Source organism: Heliangelus exortis, chromosome 5 (assembly GCF_036169615.1).
Source record: "Heliangelus exortis chromosome 5, bHelExo1.hap1, whole genome shotgun sequence".
NCBI lineage: Eukaryota > Metazoa > Chordata > Aves > Apodiformes > Trochilidae > Heliangelus > Heliangelus exortis.
In genome coordinates, this window is record NC_092426.1 from 35,309,060 (window position 1) to 35,326,189 (window position 17,130).

A 17,130-nucleotide genomic window follows, 5' to 3' on the forward strand; every position below is an offset into this window, starting at 1 on the left:
TTGTTGGGCTTGTGAGACCTTATTAATTTGATGAGTGTTTTGGGAGATGCTGATTTTCTGTACTGGGCTTATGTTCAGCTTTTTGTTCTCCCTGGCATTGCCTTCAAGTAAATGCAGGGGTAGCAGCCTTAGAAGGAGCAAAAATCTCTTCCCATTTTAGAGTAAATGGGAGGAGTAGTAATCTCTTTTCCCCAGTAATCAGATCCTTTCATTGCCATGGCTTTTGAAGATGATTGTATGGTTCCTGTGTACGATGGTTTATGTATGTGCCTGTGAAGAAAATTTTCTTGGCTGTGAAAACCTAGCAATTTTTTCTCTATGATTATTTTGCTTTTGCCTGTTTATTTTGCATGATGACCACAGCCACGTATCATCCCAGCCTACAGCATGAGACAGGGGAAATTGTCCTGCAGTTGTTGTCTAATGCTCTTCTCATGACTGTCTGGGACCCTCTGGAAAATCAAAGTCCTCCCAAGGTCACGATATTGAGGATTCAAACGAATGTGGGGAAACAGGGGAAAGTGGACTGGACAGGAAGCTCCTTAAGCTTGTTGCAGTCTAACCCAATTCACATATGGACCAAAGACCACCTTTCTAACACCCCCTGGTCAGCAAAAAAAAGCAGTTACAGTTGGATTCTCAGTATCTGACCACCTTCTTCCGAGCTGGTCTGTGTTGTCTCATGGAATCTGATCTCAGGAGTTTGAATTTGGAGGTGGTGGCTGTGTCTCTAGGTCCATGTTTGTGCAGGAATACTCATGGTACATTTGAAAACCATTCTACCAGCAGGCTCCACAGCAGCACTCATGTAAACATTCCAGTCACCATTTTGCATAAACCACTAAGTCTTTCTTTCTTTCCTTTTGACAGATTGAAGACATCGTTACAAGAATGCAGGATGACAAAACTGGTGGAGTTCCCATCCGGACTGTCAAGAGCTTTCTGTCCAAAATCCCCAGTGTTGTCACTGGTAAGGACCTCAGTTCTCAGGGAAGAAAGTGTGAACTGGTGTTCTCTGCATATGAGCAAACACAAAAAAGGAATCAAAGAAAAAAGTGCCCCCTCTGCTTATTTTTTCTGCACGTCAGTGTTGTGCGGTGCAGTATTGAACCAAGATTTCTTGATTCTGTTTAAGCTTTTATATTTCTTTGGGATGAGTTTTATTTTGAAATGTTTTAAGCTTTTATGGCCATTACAGCATAACCAGGCAGAATCATTCCCTATGATGTGACTAGGAAGATGCTGGGAAAGAACTCAGGAAAGAAATTTAAAACAATATTTTCTCACTCACACCTGGAGACTTTCCCCAGGCTTCTGTGCCAAGTAGAGGAATGTGAAAAACCTTTTATGCATTGTGTGCTGTTTTATTAAAGCTATGTGTACCCAAGTGTGGATGGTGCAGGAACTGGGAGTCAGAGGACAAAACCATTCCTATGCATCTTTCCAGACAGAATATCTTCTAGGGCAACAAATAACTTTGCCATTAATTGATTTGAGTTTATTCAGGCTGATGTGATTTGTTTGAAGGTTTTCTGGTGCCTGCTTTCACTAGTTCTGTAGCAGTTTTCACTACAGTGGTACAAAACTGCCACTAGACTATTTTCTAATATGAGACACCTAGCTACTACTGTGCCTTTAAATGATTATGTTCTTTATTTCTGCAAGGTAAATGTGATTTTATCTGTCCTGCAGAGTCTCTTTCCACATCAGACCAGATACACATTCTGATGAGTCTGTTTAGGGAAGCTTCCCCTCCTGGTCTGAAAAGGGAAGGGTTTCCATCTCAGTGGCTTTGATTTCACTGCAGTAAAATTCAGATGGTCACTAAAATGCAAAAATTGCCTTGTTGCATATAGGCAGCACATCAATAACTGAGAGCAGAACGGGCAGTTCAAAGGGACCTTTCTTGCTCTTGGGGACTTTCTACTGTTGTAAAATATTGGGGAAATATCTTTTGTCAATAGGGATGCTGGCATTGCAGCTGGTGTTGAGCCACTGAAAGAGGTTTCCCTTCAGTGAGGCGTATCTCAGCTTGAGCATTTCAGAAATACCTTTACTGAGAAAATAGTTGGATTGAGCAGAATTTGAGGTTGTGCTGATTGATTCCAAAGTGTGATTTGATATCGTTGTATCAGAAAAACGTCCAGTTTAATCTACAGAGATGGAATACACACCTGCAGGGTTCTTGAGGATAGACGGGGAAGATGGGAACTGGAATGAAGGTTTTATTTAAGGCTTGGTCCAGTTAATTCCTTGTTTCCAAGCACCAGGTTCTCCTTGCTGAAAGTGGTTTCCAGGTGCTGACTCAGTGTAACTGGCAGTTGCAGGGTTAGGGTTCTACTGTGGAAAAGAAACCTGAATCTAGAATGAGGTGTGAAAATTACTAAATTGCAGGTTATGCCTGGAGCAGCTATCAGCTAAGTGTTCTTGATGGTTCCTGGGAAAAATAACTATTTATCTGATCTCATTCCATGAGCTTAAGTTCACAATATCCAGAGTGGATGACTAAAGGTTTACTAACCTAAAACAGGTTTCTGGTGTTCCTGTTAATATTCATAGCATCGATTAAGCAATTGAGCTAGTCAAGACACCACCTGTTACTCAAAAAAAGGAAATTGGAAACCTCACAACATCTTTAAACTCATACTGATCCTTAGGTACCACTCTGGCTGGAAGCTCCCTGTTGTGATGGAAACTGCCCCCTTGCCCTCTGTTCTTCTGGAACAGCAGGTGCAGATGGATCACCTAGAAATCTCAAGGTTTTCACAAAACAGGGAACAGTGAAAAGATGAAGATAAAATCAGAGCAAACCCTCCCTCCAAAGCTCACAGAAAGTTCTCACATTTGGAGGGGAACAACCTCAGTACCATTCCCTTCACACGATTGGAAGGCATCTCGCTTGTGATGGACTGGGCAGTGCATGAAGCTTCTGAGCTTGAAAAGCATGGGAAGACAGTGGCTCAGCAGAGAACCCAGCTTTCTCCAGTTCTCATTCCTCCTTTCAGATGCTTATTTGTAGACCAAAACCAAAAGAAATTTATAGATGGGTGGAGAGCTGGAGCTCTCAAAGAGTCAGGAGCACCTATATTTGAGCAAGAGCTTAGGATGCTGGGTTTGATTAATATGAAGAGGGGAAAGCTGAAGGGATTGGGAGGCTATAGACAAGACAGGGTCACACCATTTCTCAGGGGTGTGTGATGGAAGCACAGTAGACAATGTATGCAAGTTGCAGCTTGAGTAATCCAAACTAGGTTTAGGAAGAAAGTTGTCTGTGGTCAGAGCAGCTGAACATGGGCTTGCTAGCCTGGAGAAGATGTGAAACCATCATTTTGGAGTTGTTCAGAACCCCCTGAGTATAGCTGATCTGGGCAATCTGACCTAACTCTGCATTTGGCCTTGCTTTGGATGGAGGTTAGACCTCTAGATGGAGGTTGGACCTCATCCTTCCAACAGGAATTATTCTTACGATCATCAGATACTCAATTTAAATGCTTGCCTAATTCCACTCAATGTCATGAGCAAAAGAGAGTTTCAAAAACTTTGTGTCCCCCCTTGGGGAGAGCTTTGTTCCTGAACTCTGTCATTCTCACACTTTTTATTTACACCTGAAAAATATAACAGCAATACCGAGGTGTTATTTTACTTGCCAGGGTGACAGTGATTGTGATTACCAGGAGTTTATTTTTGCTTGGCACTTCTATTGTAATTGCTTCTTAAAGGAGAAATGTAAAATCTTAAAAAGAAATATTAGAGCAGCACCTTGGTGCTCTAAACAGGCAGCTTCTGTGGTAGCACTGCAAAGTAGGTGTTTGCTTCGAAGTTTGAATACCAGGGAAAGAATCACTCATCTCTATTTTGCTTTCCTCTTTCCTGATGCCTGTGTTGTGAATGAGGAATTGTGTAACAGGAGGAAGAGGAGCCTCAGGGAGTTATCATTAGTGGTCCTCTCTCAACAAGAGCCTGATGAAAGAACCTTTTTTTTGAATGTATGATGAGTCTGTGGGGATGCTGTGCCAAAGGCATGTTTTAATCTGCATTAGAAGTAGATGTGTATCCTCATCCCCGGCTTTTGGCTCAAAGTAGGTCAATCAAAGGAAGATACATTGCACCATTGCCTTCTTGGTAAAGTCTTCATTTTACAGTCAAGCCACAGAGAATAAAAGTAGGATGGAAACAGTCTGTGTGGTATCTGTGAGCCAGATATGATACTGTCTGTCCATAAATTTAGAGTACAGCATAAACACAATGGACAAATGGAAGGAAAAACTGACTGAGGACTGTGATCCATGCCCAGACAGGGTCATCAGCCAGTTCATGCTGTCAGCTGCTGGAATAAATGGAGTTTCCCATTTCTTTCTTAGTGACAAAACAGTTTCAATAATGATCTTTTTTTCTGTAAATGAATCAGCAAGTTTTTATTTTCCCAGTCATTAGACTGTTGTAAGAACTCATTATACTAACCAGCAACAAAACTGGCTTTCAAATCTTTTTGGTTTGTATATAACTGCATTTTAAAACCAACCTCCTTTCTGTTTGGTAGGAGGACCAACAGCATGTACTTTCCTCTGCCATTGATTCAGACTTGACCCTATACAGTATTGCTGAAACAAGTCAGAAGGAAGTCAGTGTGGCAACAGGTGAACTTCCCAGTCCTGTGTACGCCTAGTCCAGGGTGCCAGCATCTTTGCATTGAAACCCAAGGGGGATGTGCAACCTCTGAACCTTGCACTGTTCTGCCCTCCTCCCAGGAAGTTTTGCTACAACTTCCATATGAACCAGCAGTGTGCCCTGGCAGACAGGAGGGCCAACTCTGACCTAGGGTGAATCAAGCACAGTGTTGCCTGCTGGTCAAGGGAGGGGATTGTCCCTCTCTACTCTGCACTGGTATAGCCTCATCTTGAGTATTGTGTGCAGGTTTGGGCACCATGGTATAGAAAAGACATCAAAGCTGTAAGGAGAGCATCCAAAGGAGAGCCATGAGGATGGTGAAGGGTCTGGAAGGGATGATTACTTATGAAGAGCAGCTGAGGTCACTTGGATTGTTCAGTTTGGAGAAAAGGAGGCTGAGGGGGTGACCTCATTGCAGTCTATGGTTTCCTCATGAGGGGAGGAGATGGGACAGGGTGTGATTTCTTCAGTCTCTTCCCTTATTTTAAAATTTATTTTGTCTTTCCTCTGTAGTTTTGCTTTGAAAAACAGGAGACAAGAAATACAGTGTTGACTGTTTCAGGCAAAGTTAGCAGAGGTAGATAATCCCACATCTAAACCAAGGGAAATCTTTCACTTAAACATGACCATGCCCATTTAGGTAAAACAAGCAAAACAAGGAAAAAACCTTGTTTTGCTAAAACTCAGGTTGATATCCAACATAATTTTGGTTGTATTTACTTGTTTATAAATGATAGAGAGAACATGCTCTTTAGTTAAAATTTCAATACTATACATAGCATATATAATATGGTATAATTTCTGGTGGTTTTCCACATTAATGTACAGCAGATGCTATGCAATAAATTCAATAGGGTTGTGCAATTGCATGATAGAAACTGCAAACTGATCAAGAATATAAATCCATTTATTTCTCACAAAAAGTCAGTTTCTCTGAGCAGGTTGCATTTAAACTAATTCAAGTCAAGACTGTGTTTGTTCATCACAATTTGTGGGGGTTTTTTTGTGCATCTCTTTTTCAGATTGCACCCAATGGAAATGTAATCCATCCTTCCCTTAATAAGAAGGTTGTTACACCTTTTAATTTAGTATTTCAGAGCTGCTGTGAACCACATAGCATTAGGCATGTCAGCTATTACACAAGTAGCTCATGCCTTGCAGTTTTCCTTTAGCTCTCTCTTAAGCTCCCGTGCCAGGAGACAAATTAACCCAGTTAAGGAGCCAAAGAGTTATTCTGGCTTTATCTACAACTCCCTCCTTCCTCCCTTTTTTTAAAGTACATCCAGCTTCCTACCTTTCAAAGGGTGAGAGGGATGGGGGAAGGGAAGATGAAAATCAGCTCTCTGAAGTGTAGCAGAGAGCTTTGCCTGTTGTTAAGATGCAAGTCAGCACCTTGTGAAACAGAAGTTTAAAGGATATTCAGAAGACAAGGGGGGTAGCAGATTAATTGGATGGGATATTCTCAAATAGTGGAAAGCAAAGAGAATTAATAGTTTTGAAAGTGAATACTCTGTGGCTCTCTGTGCACTTAAATACACACAAAGAGCGTGCATTTTTTTCTTAAGAATACATCCAAGAGTGGTAAGGATCTTATGCTAGACACAAACAAGGACAGGCTTCTGTGTTTGTAGGCTCTGTGCAGAATGAGGACTGCTACTATCTGTGCATCACTGCCCTCTGCTGCAGCCAAGCTGTGGTTCAGTTCATGCAGCTTCCCCTTCATCACAACCCGTGCTGGATTTCTCTTCTGCTCTCCCAGCTGAGGGAGCAGGGGTCATAGAATCATAGAATCATAGAATAGGCTGGGTTGGAAGGGACCTCAGAGATCATCGAGTCCAACCCTTGATCAACTACCGCCACAGTCACTAGACCATGGCACTGAGTGCCATATCGAGTCGCTTTTTAAATGTCTCCAGGGACGACGAGTCCACCACCTCCCCAGGCAGCCCCTTCCAATGTCTGATCACCCTTTCTGTGAAAAAATTCTTTCTAATATCCAATCTGAACTTCCCCCGGCACAATTTAAGACCATGCCCTCTTGTCTTACTGAGAGTTGCCTGGGAAAAGAGACCAACCCCCGCCTGGCTCCATCCTCCTTTCAGGTAGTTGTAGAGAGCAATGAGGTCTCCCCTGAGTCTGTGGGGCTTGTTTTGTGCCTGGCACATTCCCCAGTGGTAGGGAATCACACCTGAACCCAGCCCAAATATTGCAGGATGCCTGACTCCACAGCTACTCTGAGAGGAAGGGTGTCAGTGCCACTTCTGTCTCCATGCCCTTCATCCCCTCGGGTGTGCTCATGTATCACGTGGAGCTTATAGGTCCCTTAAGCACATGTGCACACAGAATGGGAGAAATTCTGTGTTGTTAAATGAAGTTAAGCATCACTTTTAAAATTGCCCAAATGGGGCACTTTATGTAGTCACACACATTCATATGACAGCACTTGGAAGCAGTCATACCTGAGGTGGAAAACACTGGAGGAAAAGCAGCACATCACAGCAGTGGGCACATTAAAATTTGGCTTAGGGCACTGCAGGAAGCTTATGAAATACATCTTGAGGTCTTAGTATTCTGTCAGTAAAATAGCCTCCCAAATGCTATGTTAAAAGCACTGCATAATACGAGGGATTTCATTTCCTTGCATTAGAATTATGAAGGACCTTCCTGGTCCTTCTTGTCCTTGCTAGAGCTGTCAAATGAAAATATGATAAATCAGAAGCTTAAATAATTATGCTATGTGGCTATTCCTCTGGGCAATAAAAATACAATGAAAAATCATCAAAATCACCAAATGGTCCAGAGTTATCTCTCTGCAGTAATTTGTCTGCTCTTCCTAGTCACCAGAGATGTTTCCAGTAGGAAAAATAAAACCAAGATGACCTTCTAGCCACCTGGACAAAAGCTAGAACAATGCAAAATTATTGAAGAATATGAGCATAAAAATTACTGGACTGGAAGGCATCAGATGAGAGCTATGAGCTTGGAGTAAAGCAGGTCTATTAAAAATGGGGTGGTGGTTTTTTTTTCTTCCCAAATAATTGCTTTTAAGCCTTTCAATAGTGGCTAAAAGCTGCAATGGAGACAGATCTGATTATAAATTACCTGATGAACTCCAGGGTTTAGATGAATTGGTAATTCAGCCGCAATAACAAAAAATGTTCCATATTATGAGCATTCTTGTTGCTGACTTCAGTTTATTGTGAAACACAGCATTTAGCTGATGGAATATTGTGGCTAATGAGTAAAGCATTTAGAGGAAAAGTCAAGAATATTTCAATGCCTGTAGAAATTCATAGGGATGAATGATTAATGCTTTTCTGCATTCATCTTGCTGTCTTCAAAAGCACAGCATTATTACAAAAGTTTGTTTCCAGATCTGAATGACACAGCAAAAGAGCAGAGATTAATTATAAGTACTGCGAGGCTTTGATTTTTGGATGTGAGTGTTAAGTAGACTGCACTCAAGCTGCAATACTTCACCTGTCTTTAATTCATAACAACTTGGGAGTTGTGTGGTGAAGGCTCTACCATCACAGTTTAGTTTTTTCACACCTCTTGCTTTGTTTGCACCCTGCCTCCAGCACTCCTGTGGGCTGCTAAGCATGAAATACACAGCAGAGCAGCTTTGCTGCTGCTGAGTCTGAGAAGCCACATACCCACTGAGGGTGTATGTGGAGATCTGACCCTGAGAGGAACCATATTTACCTCGAGCTACCACAAAAGCAGCAATCAGTAGCAGTGTGAAGGAGCAAATCTTTGATTGTGGTTTGACAACCCTTACTTTCATCTGTTGCTTTAATTTGATGCCATTGCACCCATTAGAAAAATAAAGCCTCTCATTGTTCCATGAACCACATCAGCCTGATTATACCATGCTGTCACAGACAGGAGTGGAAGGTATTATGGTTGCTTAAGGAATCATTGACAAAGCTCTCAGGAAGGGGTGATATTTAGTATAGATTTGTTAAACTGTGGCTTCACAGAATTTGGTGGCAAGATTCACTCTTATTACTTACCATGTGGAAGGGGCATGTAGGGAAACAGATGGAAGTAATTGATGTAGGGATCTAGGGAAGTGATTAACACAGGTATGGGGGAGACTGAGTCAGGGATGGGCTGGAGTGATTTGTGCAGGAATTAGGGAAAAGAATGAGGAAGACCCTCCCCTTGAGTCACAAGGTTCAGAGTGGACCCCTTAGCCTTTTAAACTACTTCTCAGAGAGGGGCCTGGGTGTTGCTGGATCCATTGCCAGTCTCAGACTTGGTCAGTGGTTAACAAGGAAGGGGTTTAAGTGCAGAGATTTCAAAGTAGTGCTTAACACATAATTATGGGTCTGGTGTGATTTGGATGAGCAGTAAATTAAGATTATTTAACAGTAATATAACGAATTACAAAATTAGATAATATGATTTTTCTAATAACGTTACAATCAAGAATCAATTTAATCAAAACAGAGATTCAAGTTAAAAAACTAAACAAAATTTCTGAATTGTGCACAAACTCACACACACAGAGGTATAGAGGTTTTCCTTTTAAGACGTTAAATTTTGGTACCTGATACCATGAAAGAAGTTGGATTCTTCCTCCCCAGTTATCCAACAGTCAACTTGTATCAGCCCAGCATAATCTGATTTTTCTCCTTACTTAAGAGAAGTGGCTGGCTACTTACTTCAATCCCATGAACCACATTCCTTCATGAGCCACGTGTGATGCGGGCCACAGGTCCGTGCACTCCTGGAGAGCTCCAAAGACCTTCCCTCTTGCATCCAATATTTATAGGGTCCAAGATGATTGACTTTGATTGTAGCCACAATTAGGCAATCTTGGGCAACCTTCAGAATGGGCCTGTGTTCCCAGCAGGAGGGGTCTCAGGTACATTCTACAGAGTTCCAGGTATGGCTTGGGAGTGTCTGGCTGCCCCAAATCTCTGTGTTCTGTTCCTTCTTATCTAGCACTCTTTGGCTGTTTTAGTCAAAGCAATGTTCAGGATGTTATTTCTTGAGCAGATTCTTACTTGCTTTTTAATTAAAGGGCTTAAGTTGCAAAATACAACTCTTTGTTCTGGAGGTTTTTTTTTTTACTTTAATCAATGCTGTTGTTCTAATGAAATGCAGAAGTTAACTTTAGTAACTGGAAATCCAGTCTCATGGATCATTTTCAATTCTTTTACACATACATTAGCTTTGATAAGTGACTCATTCTTCTATGTATACCTCAGTTACAGCACTGAGGTTACCATTGAGGGGGCAGGATGAGAAGGAAGGGCTGGGTTTGGCGTTTTACTTTAAATACTACAAAGAATTACACAGTGCACTAGCTTATTTTTACCAGCCATAAGTAGTATGCTGGTCAGAAATTACATTTGCTGCACGGGGGCTGTTCGAATACATCTCCAGAAGATGCTGTAGTTGGAGGGTTTTGTTTAGTTGTTTGATTGTTGGTTTAGTGCAGGAGTGGACAAAATGCATTCCTGGTTTGTGGGGGTACCCTGAACAGTTGATGAGTAACTTGTTTAATTCTGCCTGTTCCAGCAGAATTACTCAGCTCTTCACTTTTGTATTTGCAGTACATAGCACCTAAGAATGACAGGGATTTGGCTTTAGAATCTTCCATCAAAAGACACAAGCAGGAAAATGAAAAATCTTTCAGGCTTTCCATACATATCCATCATTATAAATAATACACATTTGCATGCTTTCTTTAACTTTTTGTGGTTTTTTTTTTCTTTTCCTCTGTGGATAAATCTCTCAAAATTGCTCGCTGGTTTCCCATGGATTTGTTTTGAGTATGGTGTGAATCAATGAGCTTGGATATTTTTGATGTATGATTCACTACCACATGCAGGGAAGAAAATTATATTTTGGTCCTGCAGAGAAATAAAAGTAAGACATTAGGTCTTAGTTCAGTTAATTCCTATTTTATGGCCACATGCTTTGCAAGAAGAGAGTCTCAGGATTCTACTCCATAACAAGGTCACTTGCAGAAGAAGAATTTTCTCCTTGCAGATACCTCCACATTATGGCCAGGATTACAGATTAACTCTTGCCTAGAGGAATAAAACATGCAAGAAACTTTGAGAAGCTGGTTAATATAAAATGATGATTATACTTAACATAAAAGAACCCCAAACCATAGAGCAATGAGAAAAGTAATGTTGGTGTGTAGCAGGGGAAGGTTTTACATCTAATTATGGTACAGTTTTGTGTTATCTTGCGTAGGAAGTCTTATTCTGGTTTGTGGGTTTTTTTGTACCTGTTTTTATTGAGGATAGGATCGTGTGTGTTTTGGTGGGGTTTTTTTTTTTCTTGGGTGTGGGTTGTTTGTTTTTTTTTTTTTGACACTTGATTGCTGGCTAATGCCAAGATTATTGCAGATATATCTGAATGAATAATTCCTGATGGATTTTACTCTTGATATTCTGCCTCTGCTCTAGGTATTCAGTAATTTCATTCCTATTTCCTTAATAAATCTGTCTCTCTGAAAGCTGCACTTTTTAGCAAACAAGGTATTTGTCAAATGTCCAGTGTTCTGTTGTCTATATTTTTCTGCTACCAAAGAGACAGGGGAACTTGCTAGGGACACAGTAGTAGCCATAGAAAAGAGATAAAGGTCACAGTATTCTGACAAAATTTCAAGCACAAAGCTATTGTTGCTGAAACTAATGCACTGAGCAGTGGTGTATTCATAAAAATATATTTTGCTTGTCAAACATAAAAAACAGAATTAGAAGACTAGATTTTTTTAAAGTGTGGTATAGATTTGCATTGTAGCATTATTTATTCATAGTTTACATCATTGCAACACGGATATTGCATTACAGATACCATCTTTTTTTTTCACGTAGAAAGAGTTGATTTTAGAGCTCCACAGGGTTCTGAGGTCCTTGCCACAGTAGCAACGGAGAGATTGAAAAGACACAACAACTTGAAAGTGCTAAAAAACCAAAAAGACAAAAAAAACCACCTTCCAAAATGAGCTTTTCAGTACGCCTTGGCTTACTCATTTCAGAAAGTTGCTTTGCCACACGTTTGGTGTGTTGTGCCCAGTGGGAGCTGCCAGGGATCAACTCGGACACTGACACCATGTGCTCAGCAATAACTCAGAGGTTTTCTTGTGTCTCCTTGAACTGTTGTAAGTGCAGCCCCCATTCCTGGGAGGGGAGGGCTGGCTGTGAGTGGGGAGAAGAGGGATGGAGATTTTTTTGCCTATTGTGTCGACCTGTGCAATAAGAGGTTGTGGTGATCGTTTGGTTCAGTCTGCTCACAGACAGCTTCCCTCCTTCAAATTCTCTTTACAACTGCAGATCTTAGAAGAATGTGTGCAGTTTTAAATATGCCTGGCATAAAAAAATCTGCTTTGACCTATAGAAAAGATGTTGTCACCCTTAGAAAAGTAGCAATATGCCCCAAAGTTTCTTATTTCTGGTCTTTGTCCATATCACTTTCTGGTATTGAACCTGGTGTTTATGGTAGACAATGAAGACATCTGTTCTCCCAAAAAAGATACTTCCTTAGTCACTGAAATAGCCACTTCACTTTGTGAAGTTCTTAATAAACTGTGTACCTGGAAGCATATCAGACTACTTCTTCCAAGCCTTTAATTCCTCTTGTGCCTCTCCCCTGGACCCTTTCCCAAGTTTTTAACAACCTTTTTGAACAGGAAGCACCAGAACTGTCCAGTGCTTTCCATTAAGCGCTGCATTAATGCCAAGTGCAGGGGTAGTGTCACCTCCCTGATCCTGCTCCACAGCCACCTTCCTCCTCAGTGGCTGGGCACCACACTGACTGCTTGTGTTCCTGGATGCCAATTCCCAACAGGAAGATGCCTATCAAGAGAGGGTCTGGTGAGCACTCTGTTATCTTTATTATTTTCCGTGATACATCCACAAATAAATGAGTATCTCTGTCAGTGACGTGCTGCTCCTACTGCTCCTCTTGTCAGCAGTGGTCCCTGAGCATCAAGTTAGGAAACCCACCTAGTTTTACAAGTATTATTTCATGCCTTGGCTCCAATAAGAAAGCCCGTGGGCAGATTACAGTCTTACTTTACAGAAACTTACAGTTCTTCCTCATTGATTTGTATGGGCTATTCCATGGGGATCTTCTCACCTCATTTAAGTAACTGAAAATCTCTGAAGGTGATCCTAGTAGATCCCTGTACAAGACATTCATGAGTGTATTCCTCTCTATTTGGACACTTTCATTTAAAACATTTTTCTCTGACGTGTTGGAAAACAGCATAAGGAAAAACTAAAGTAAACACAGAGCTTTCTTTTTACAGACTGCTGTATTTTAAGGAAGTAATATTTTGACTGATCATAGTTAGCTTTCCTAGACCCCTTCTTAATTAATGTGTTATATTCCTCTATATTGTTATTCTTTTGGTGTCTTGGGACTCAGCTGCAGATGCTTGTTCTGCATGTGAACATAAATAAACTCGAGACAGAGCTGCATTTGGGTTTTGTGGACTCCTCCACATTCATTCAGTTTTCTTTCCTCAAGTATTTTTCTGGGGTTGCTGGAGCCTATTTGATTGGGGTGCCTGATACAGAGAGGTCACCACAGGCAGTGCCACACAGGAGAGCATCCCACTCCCTGCTCCACAGTCCCCCAGGGTGGATGCTGTCTCAGAGCAGGTCAGCTGGGGACAGGCATGAAGCCATCTCTCAGTGCTAGGAGAAGCACTCTGACAACTTTGACCCCTCAAGGCTCACAGATGAGGCTTTTTGCATCATTATTCTGGAACGCTGCTCTCCCCTCCTTTTTCCCGACAAATTTCTCAGTGTTGTAAAATCAAAGCTGGGGAATAGTGAGGGGATGAGAACAGTATCTAATGCAATCAGGGCAATTGCAGCCTCTCTGCTGTGTTCAGCCAGCCTGTTTCTGGAGCCCTGTGCCAGTTAGTTTTGAGCATAACTTCTAATTAGGTATCTGGGTCATGTTTGACACACTCAGTTCAGAGCTGACATTTCTGTGCTCCTACTTAGGTCTAAATTTGCCAGCTGTTTTCCTTAAATAATTCTGCCTTCCATTAAAGGATTTTGTTGCCTTATGTAATTACACCCACAGTAGTGTGAGGGCAGCCGTAAGGACACAGAGGTAGAAATAGCTCAGTGTTTTCCACCAGCTTTGGCATTCTTTAGTTGAATCATTAAAATTTGGATTCCCACCTCTGCTGTGACAAGCTTCTGTAGCTTTGCCAAGTTCTCATTCATAACATCTAGATTCTGTCAGTTTAGGCAATAACATCTAGATTCTGTCAGTTTACCTCTGGAAACAGCTGTCTTCTGTGCCACCAAACCCTCTATTCCTTGCCTGTCAATTGTTTAATCCAGAAATTTCAAGATTGAATTCCTTTTCATTATGTCTCTTCAGCAGTCAAAGGGTCTCTTACCAGTTTGGATAGTTTCAGGGATGGGTTGCATGAATTTTCTTCTAAGTAGTGTCAGGCAACAAAGCATTTTCTGAAACAGAGATTTATATTACACAACTCCAAATAGTGTTATTAAAGCAGGTTTTGTGAGTGCTGGTAAAGTCACACAAGGTGTCAAGTACCAGACTGAGGAAAAAAACTTTGCATGTGCAGTACCAGGCTGGAGGTTTGTCAGTCTGCAAGTACTGTTGTGAAAGTAGGGTTCACTCTGTTAGTGCCTATGCTGTCAAAAAAAACCCCAAATCTTTAAAACAGCCTTCTGTTTTTCTCAGCACCCTTTTCTCTTCCCTGGGACTCCTGGGACAGTCCATTCATGAGCTGGGGTTGCCCATTGTAGGGGCAGTTTGTTAGAGATTTGTGTACTGCAGTGGGTTCCTTACTAGTACCTTTACTAGCACCTTTAAAAAAAAAATGGTTCTTTTTTGTAAAAAAAAAAAAAAATGCTCACCCTATTCACCCTTTAGTCCCTGTCTGTTCTTTTTGCATTGTCTTTGGTGCCTCTCTCAAGTGTCAGGTTCTGCACAGGCTCACCCAGGGTGGTTTGCTTCACACTCACAATCATTTCATTTTGTGCTTGGTACCATCAACCCCCACTCTCTTCTGGTGTCCTCCTTCTCCTCCCAACTTCTTGGCCACTTGTATTTGGAGCAGACTCTCAGGTACATTGATGATTTTTCCTTTCAGAAAGCCTTTATTTGCTTCAAATTCTTTTAATGTTCCAGGAATGAAAACCTGCAGTAACACCTTAACTCAGCAATGAAGGGTTTTATTTACAAGGGAATGTAGTGATAGGACAAGGGTAATGGTTTTAAACTGAAAGAAGGTAAGTTTAGCTTAGATATTAGAAGAAATTCTTTACTGTGAGCATGGTAAGACACTGAAACAGGTTGCCCACGGCAGCTGTGGATGGCCCATCCCCGGGCCTGGTGTTTGAGCCAGGATAGATGGGGTTTGGGCAGCTTGGTTCAGGAGGAGGTGTCCCTGCCCATGGCAGGGGGTTTAGAACAAGCTGATCTGCACTGTCCCTTCTAACCCAAACCATTCTATGATTCTGTGAAGTTTAGAAAGGTCAGACGCAAGCAGGTGATCTTGTCTGGAGTTTCATATGGGCTTTTTGTCTCTTACATCCCTATACTGCACAGCTTGACAGAACTCTTCTGAGGTTTGATTGTATTCATTTGTGCAATTAATGAAGATAAAAGAGTAAATTACATGCCTGGTGTTAGACAAGAGGTTTGTAGCACAGCTGAACGTGGAGACTTATGTACAAGATGGTCCCTTTCCTTGCTTTGGCTGTGAGAAGCATGGAGACATGGCCAGCAACATCCTTGGCAGAAGCATGTTAAAATATTCCTAATTTCTCAGGGATTAGACCAGACATTCTCTAATATGTGTAAGGTAGCACATAGTAAAAGGAGGTTGGGAGGGGATGTGAGAAGAAGGTGAAAAGCTATCACATCTTGATTGTTATGGTCACCTGGAATTAGATATTCTCACCTCAGGCTACCTCTGGGTAACAGTGATCATTAATGTGGGCCTGGAGGTTTGCTCTGTAGAGCAGGAGGGGTGACCATTGCAGGTGACACTGAGAAAGATGAGTTAATGTGCTGCTGCAGGGAGAGGTAAAACCTGCAGCTTGTTTCCATCCGGTCTGCATGGATCTGTTGAGCCACCTGGCTCCACTGATTACAGGAAGATAGCATCTGCTCTTTAGGTTTCTCACTTAGCAGTGTCTGATCAGCCTGACTGAGCCTCTTTCTGTCTCACTTGGCTAAGAGAGGGAGTAATTAATGGGATTTGTCCTGTCTTGTCCTATTGAATAGCAAACTTCTGGAGAAGTAGTGTTGAATTTCACTGTTCTGCTTCTAATGAAAACCTATATAGACTCATGTGTTAAGAGGAATGGCAGCTGCATTTTGTTTTGTCACATGAACTATTGTTTTATTCTTGGGTTTTATAGATTAAGCTTTTGGTGTGGAAGATGTATGTTATAGTATCTTATAGTGTGTTATGGGCACTCAGGGTAATACACAACCTACTCTTTACCACTCGTCAAAGCTGCCAGATAGAGCTGTAGTAGTGATGATAATGCAGATTACCATAGTTTTGGTGAGAACTTGCTGAAGGGGCTTTGGAGACTGTATCTCCTTAGGAAATTTGCTGCAAGTGCCCTATTCTGAGGCACATTTTTGCAGAACAGTCAGGAGAGATTCTCCAGGATCCCTGCTGGTGTTGGGATACAAGCTTTCTGAAAGGTTCTATTCCAGTGAAGCTGTGGACATCCATCCCTGCAGCTCCCCTTGGGACCACACAAGGAAGATGATACCTGTGTAAGTTCCCTGTAGGCACTGGGGCAGGACAGAAGCTGTGGTTTTTTCAGCGGTGTCTCTTCCCTCTTGCTTCTGCCTTTTTCCTGATAATCTGCAGCTGCCTGGACTGGTCTCACCTAACAGATTTCTCTCAGGTGAGACTTGTATCTAACATGGAGCAAGTTAACAGGCAAAAGGTAGGCACTAGAGTGTGTTAAGTATGACCACTTGGAATCATATCAGAGCCCACCAATATTCTCTCTGGCCACGGATCCCATGGTGGCTTTCTAGGGTAGCATGTAAGGAAAAAAGCAGTGTTAGCAAACCTCTGGTGGTATGTTTCCCAGTTTCCAGCTGCTTGCTAGGAGGAACACTGTAGGGGATGCAGTCAGATGTTTTGTCATTCTGTTTGGATTTGATCATGTTTTCATTTCTCAGATGCAGAACAAGTGTTTTTCCGTCCCAGTAAAGATTAAAACACCTTCCAGCAAATACTTTGAGTATGATTAAATTTTTACAGCATTTTAAATTAGCATATAGAAAATCCTGCAAATGTTCAGAGAATGTACTTTTTGCCTTTGCACTCACCAACTGGATTTGAGCGTCTTAGCAAAAGAATATTCAGGTTTATATGTAGACATTTAAAATAGTTTCTTGCTTATAACCTGGCTAATAGAATGTGATAGTCAAGTAACCATTTCAGTTACTTAATTGTAGATG

General features: G+C 41.6%; 1 protein-coding gene across 6 annotated transcripts in view; it reads left to right on the forward strand.

The window, feature by feature from the left end:
• The window catches only part of RGS6 (regulator of G protein signaling 6), a 260,455-nt gene that overhangs the window by 154,405 nt on the left and 88,920 nt on the right, over positions 1 to 17,130 (forward strand). For 5 of the 6 annotated variants that reach the window (XR_011726030.1, XM_071744548.1, XM_071744551.1 and 2 more), the window contains exon 3: positions 871 to 970. Coding sequence is in view for 5 of the 6 variants with exons in the window: in XM_071744548.1 (XP_071600649.1) it covers positions 871 to 970 (100 nt within the window). In the remaining variant the exon portion in view is untranslated. The remainder of the gene's footprint in view (positions 1 to 870; positions 971 to 17,130) is intronic. The other variant, XM_071744552.1, reaches the window with a different exon arrangement.